At 50.3% G+C, this 6,425-nt stretch overlaps 1 protein-coding gene across 1 annotated transcript in view; it reads left to right on the forward strand.

Moving 5' to 3' along the window:
* The window catches only part of LOC125483087 (tau-tubulin kinase 1-like), a 6,265-nt gene extending 3,319 nt beyond the window's left edge, over positions 1-2,946 (forward strand). Inside the window, exon 2 of the mRNA XM_048596604.1 lies at positions 1,032-2,946. Within this exon, the coding sequence (XP_048452561.1) occupies positions 1,032-1,413 (382 nt within the window). The 3' untranslated portion in view covers positions 1,414-2,946. The remainder of the gene's footprint in view (positions 1-1,031) is intronic.
* Positions 2,947-6,425: the final 3,479 nt, after the last annotated feature.

The following is a 6,425-nucleotide window of genomic DNA, read 5'->3' on the forward strand; positions in this document are numbered from 1 at the left end:
ACAGGTCTGTCGCTGTATAACGCTGGGGTACAGTACCGGTGGGGACACGTCTGTCTCTGTGTAACGCTGGGGTATAGTACCAGTTAGGACAGATCTGTCAGTGTAGAATGGGGACATATGTGTCAGTGTAGAACACTCGGGGTACAGTACTAGTGGGGATGTGTCTGGAGTGAGAGTTCCCCCTCAGCATTTCCAGCCTGTGACCTGATCGTGTCCCTCCTGCACTGATACAGTCACTGCAGTTCAGTTTCTGGGCCATTGCAATCACCAGATGTTTGAACCAAATCTGATCGCGATTCAGTGTTTACTGTCGCTGTGTGCCCCTGTCTCGCTGTGACCCCGTCTCGCTGTGCCCCTGTCTGGCTGTGACCCTGTCTCGCAGTGCCCCTGTGTCACTGTGCCCCTGTCTCGCTGTGCCCCTGTCTCGCTGTGCCTCTGTCTGGCAGTGACCCTGTCTGGCTGTGCCCCTGTCTGGCTGTGCCCCTGTCTGGCTGTGCCCCTGTCTGGCTGTGACCCTGTCCCTCTGTGACCCTGTCCCTCTGTGACCCTGTCTCGCTGTGCCCCTGTCCCTCTGTGACCCTGTCTCGCTGTGCCCCTGTCTCGCTGTGCCTCTGCCTGGCTGTGACCCTGTCCCTCTGTGACCCTGTGTCGCTGTGACCCTGTCTGGCTGTGACCCTGTCTGGCTGTGACCCTGTGTCGCTGTGCCTCTGTCTGGCTGTGACCCTGTCTCGCTGTGACCCCGTCTCGCTGTGACCCCATCTCGCTGTGCCCCTGTCTGGCTGTGACCCTGTCTCTCTGTGACCCCATCTCGCTGTGCCCCTGTCTCGCTGTGCCCCCGTCTCGCTGTGCCCCCGTCTGGGTGTGACCCTGTCTGGCTGTGCCCCCATCTCGCTGTGCCCCCGTCTCGCTGTGCCCCTGTCTCGCTGTGACCCCGTGTCGCTGTGACCCTGTCTCGCTGTGACCCCACCTCACTGTGACCCCGTCTCGCTGTGACCCTGTGATTATCGATTGGTTGATGTTGTGTTTTTCAGGATTGCAGTGAGTAATGGTTCCGGGATACCTGGCCCTCTTCCTGAGCCTGATGTCTGGATAAAGCAAGAGCCTGTACAGCCCCTCCTGATCCCAGGTTCCCATCAGGTCTCTGTGTACAGTGCTCAACCTAGCCTGGGTCCAGGTCGTACCGTCCCGTGCCGCAGTCTGAGTGCCTCTCCCAGGATCCGGACTTTGAGCAGGACTGACAGCCCATCACCGTGCCGACGTCGGAGACTGAACACAGCTTTGTCAGGGAGTAGTATGAGGGCCCAGGCTCACACACAGCCTGGGCTCAGTGTTCACCACAACAGAGCCCGAAGCCAGGCTCCTGCTACCAAAGTCAGGCCACTGGCTGCTGTAGGCCAGCAGGCTGCAAGATAATGGACTGCGGTCTAAACCCAGGCACTGTTGGCCTCAGGTTACACAGCATCATCCCACAGTAATCAGCATGGAATTCTCCAACACAGCAGCCCTGGCTTAGCTCCACACCCACCCCCCACCACACACACACTCACACACACACTCACACACACACTCACACACACACACAGATACACGCACATATATACACACACACAGACACAGATACAACACACCCATACACACACACCCACACACACATGCACACATACACACACGCACACACACAGACACAAACAGACGCACACACACACGCACGCACGCACAGACATACACACAGACACACACACAGACACAGACACAGACACATACACCTCTGTTTTTGGGCTGACAGTAACACAGGAGGGACAATTATCTCAACATTATAGGAGCAAATAGGTCCACACTCTGTCTGTACCAACACTGCAAAACAACCCCATCTGAGCAACGCAAGACTTCAAACATCCTTCACCTACACAGCACCAATAGTGGAGAACAGGTCAGCTCATTCACAGCGAGGGTTCCAGAACTGAGAGAGAGAGAGCACTCCCCCTTCGCTTTGTAACACACTGCACTCCCCCTCACTTCCCACCCTCACTCCCCTCTCACTCTGCAACACACTGCACTCCCCCTCAGAGCTCCCCCCTCATTCTATGTAACACGGTGGATTGTGTCTGCCTTGTCCTTCACACTGATTTCCATTTGCTGCTCCGGCTCTGCCTGCTTGGTTCACCCTCTGAGCTGACTTGCTGTGTGGAACAGCATTATTCCCAGTTTGTCTGGGTCAGAGGGAGCTGCTGCTGAGGAGCCTTTGCCCACAGCACTAGCTGCTGCTGCTTGGGATCACTTGCAGCAGGCAGAGACTGGAATGCCAGGGAGTTGGGACAGGACGAGGGCCTAGCACTCAGCTTGGCATGGTGTGAGCTCCTGTTCTAGAGGGCCTGCCCTACCAAACGCTGTGTCCTTTCCACTTCCCTTCCTTCCCTAACCCAGTCACTATTTGCTAACAAGGTGAAAAACTGTAGCCACAGGTTTGGGTCAAAAATCACAGTTTGATCAGGGGTTTGCCAATAACATACCTGAATATTTCTTTACAACTTAAAATGAAGCAGCTACGTTATTGTTTACACATTGCCAATAGAATGTAAAAACAATGGAAAATAATGTATTCTGCATGGCACTTGTATCAGCTGGCAACCAGAACATGGCATGTCTCGTTTAGTTCCTCAAACATGCACAGGAAGCTCAGAGTGACTCTTCCTTCAGCTGAAGATAGAAGCGATCACACCATGTCTGTATGTTACATCGATTCACTTCTCTTTGTAAGAGAGGAGCTCACTCATGCTTCCTCAGCTTTGCTTTGTAATTCTTGCAAAGGCAGCAGTAACTAATCCAGGAAAGAGCAATCTCTCCCAGTACATTTTCTGCACATTTCAAATATCAGCATTTTAATCCAGAATGGCTGGCATCGAACATTTGGTTAATATTAAACAAATCCGATTGCTTGCTTCTCAATTTTCAGGTCTGCTGTCAGCGGTTGCTTTCTGTCACGGTTTGGTGTGAACACACTTGCAAGGATTTTCATTGAAGCTGATGGTTTCGGAGAGCAGCTGGTTCCCACCACTGTACTCTCAACATCAGCAACACAGCGTGGGGGGAATTAGCAGGAGGATTGTACAGGAACAACAAGCCATCTCCACACACAGGGCAGGCTGATTGACGTGCACTTCCCCATTAGTCAGACCCGGTCACTGTTATTGCCTTGTGTGACATCGAATGTGTCCCTCTAGTCCCGAAACATTCCTGCCCCATTGTCTGTGAATCACAAAGAAAACTGACAGCCAGGTTCAGTGGGTAATTGAATAAAATGTTGGCCTTTCTTTCGAAGGCGATGGAGTATAAAATTAGTGAGGCATTGCTAAAACTACAGAGCACCTTTCAGAATTTAGCTGGAATACTGTTAAAATTAGTAAGAGAATTGTGGGTTTCAGGGATAAAGGTAGGAGAGTGAATTGGTCATCAGATCAGTCATGATCTCATCAAATGGCAGAGCAGACTGGATGGGTTGAATGGCCTACTTCAGATGAACAGAGTCAGAGAGCACAGTATTCCACTCCAATCCAACCTTAGCCTCTAACTGCAAGGTTGCAAATATCCAGTTTGCACTGAGACAGTGACCAGGAGGCCAGTAAAGGCAGAGCTAAAGGTGTAGAAGTTACGGTAGGACAGGGAACAATTTTCCGAATGTTTAATTTCAAACAAAAGAAACACAGGAAATGCTGGAAATGTGTCAGCAGGTCTGACAGCATCAGTGGAGAGAGAAGAACAGAGTTAATGTTTCATATCAGTGGTCTTTTATCTAATCTCAGAGAAGCGAGGAAGTGAGGAAAACACAGATCCCACAGAGTATTCCTTCAACAGAACACTTGGTCAGTTTGATGGAGGAGGACATTTTAAAGGTTGAACTCACTGTAAGATCTAACTGTAACATTTAATTGAACTTTCACAGGTTTTAAGAAGCTACTCGTTTGGGTTAGTCACTGATGCATAAGCTGACTGCTCATGACAACAGCACAGTTAGTTTTGAATCAGAGATAGTAGGAACTGCAGATGCTGGAGAATCCGAGACAACAAGGTGCAGGGCTGGATGAACACAGCAGGCCAAGCAGCATCAGAGGAGCAGAGAGGCTGATGTTTCGGGCCGAGACCCTTCATCAGACCCGTTCAAAGGAAGCGGCAACTCCCTCTGAATGCTGCCAGATAACCACCATCGAAAGGAAACAGAACCAAAGGTTTTCAACAGACCCTCAAAATCCAACAATCCCAAAATTGACTGTTCAACTATGTCTTCTTTCCAGCCGACTCAGACTGAACTGTGTCATCTTCTTCGTCCCAATCTGTTTGTGTGTGTGTGTATGATGTCTTTCACAGTTAGAAACTAATATAGTCACTGCTTATTAACTCAGGGAAGTGGTTACATTGGCTCCTTTTAAAATGTGAATTCATTTGGATCTGAGAAAGGCACCCACAAGAGAGGGATCCTTTGTGAATGAAGTTTGTTGGGACTAAATGAGGGCAGGAGAATAAAGAATGGGAGTTGAATTAATTTGGGATACTTCTGGAGCTGTAACTAACTGGGGAACATTATCTGGGCTCTGTTCCAAACAAAACTGGGAGTTTATACCACAATTTGAACCCACGGACGAAATGAAAGGATTTGAGTTGGTAAATTGTCATTTTGAAATCACTTATAAAGAAACCAAACTGCAAATGTTTTTTTTTGAACTGACAATGCTACAATATAGAAAATCCTCATTCGATGCTAGAACTTTTCCAACAGAATTCAGAAATGGAAGAACGGGAAAAGGAGCAAGGAGGGAAGAGAGGGAGTTTTAGGACAAGGAGATTTATTAAAGCACAGTATGTGCAGCAGGAGCTTTACAGTGTCTCACAAAAACTTCAATGGCTCAGACTTGAGAGTGGAGACAACTCAGATTGTCCATGTCATTCCTACATTTGAGAAGCAGAACTGTAAACTTTCTTCACCTCATTTAAGTTAATTTCACAGCAGTGTCCAGTCCGACAGTGGTCCTTATTACTGCGGAGTATGTTCTTGGGGAATGCCATAAGAAATAGGAACAGGAGCAGGCCATTCAGCCCCTTGAGCCTGCTCCATCATTCAACAGGGTCAGGGCTGATCCGACATTCCTCACAACCACTTTCCCTGTAACCCTTGATACCGACTGATCAAGATTCTATCTCAGCCTTAGGACCCGACCAGCTCGATCAGTAGTACTGCTGCCGAGCCACTCTTGGTGGTGGACATTGAAATCCCCCACCCAGAGTACATTTTGTGCCCTTGCCATCCTCAGTGCATCCTCTAAGTGTTGTTCAACATGGAGGAGAGACTGATTCATCAGCTGAGGGAGGACGGTATGTGGTAATCAGCAGGAGGTTTCCTTGCTCATGTTTAACTTGAAGTCATGAGACTTCATGGGATCTGGGGTCAATGTTGAGGATTCCCAGAGTAACTCCCTCCCCGACTGTATCCCATTGTGCTGCCACCTCTGCTGGGTGTGTCCTGCCGGTGGGACAGGACATATCCAGGGATGGTGATGGTGGTGTCTGGGACATTGTCTGTAAAGTATGATTCTGTGAGTATGACTATATCAGGCTGTTGCTTGTCTAGCCTGTGAGACAGCTCTCCCAATGTTGGCACTAACCCCCAGATGTTAGTGAGGAGGACTTTGCGGGTTCAACAGGGCTGTTTCTGCCGCCGTCTTTTCCAGTGCCCAGGTTGATCCCAGGTGATCCGTCCAGTTTCATTTCTTTGAGGCTTTGTAGCAATTGGTTCAACTGAGGGGCTTGCTCGGCCATTTCAGAGAGCAATTAAGAGTCAACCCCATTGCTGTGTCACATGTAGGCCAGACCAGGTGAGGGTGGCAGATTTCCTCCCCGAAGTACATTAGTGAACCAGATGGGTTTTTCTGAGGATGAACGATGGTTGTCATAGTCACAGTGTGTGGGACTCGGTTCCAGCTGCAGTTGAGCTTCATTTCTGTTTCAGTGGCAGGTGAACCTGTCTCCCCAGATCATTGACAATCGGTGTTTGACTGGTCCAGTCCAGTTTGCATGGCCACAGTCCCCCCCTTTGGGAGTTGGTTGTATTTCTGGGCTCAGTCCTGGCCTGGAATATCTCTGTCCATGGAATGTGTTGTTTGGAGACAGTAGGGTGAGGGATGAGATGCAAATGACGAGCTTCCCATTCCCCTGTCCTTGCTGATGTTTCAGGGCCAGATGCTGCTCAACTCAAACAGCAGGCTGGTTCCCTGAGACACGGAGCAGACAGAATGCTGCGGGAGGGGTCCCCGGGGGAGGGGGTCCCTGGGGCTGGGGGAAGGGGAGGGAGTGGTGGACCTGGGGGAGGGCGGGTGTTCCCCGGGGCCAGGGGAGGGGGAGGGCGCGGGGTTCCCCGCAGCCGGGGGAGGGGGAGG

The sequence above is a fragment of the Rhincodon typus genome, chromosome 5 (genome assembly GCF_021869965.1).
Source record: "Rhincodon typus isolate 14 chromosome 5, sRhiTyp1.1, whole genome shotgun sequence".
NCBI classification, from domain to species: domain Eukaryota; kingdom Metazoa; phylum Chordata; class Chondrichthyes; order Orectolobiformes; family Rhincodontidae; genus Rhincodon; species Rhincodon typus.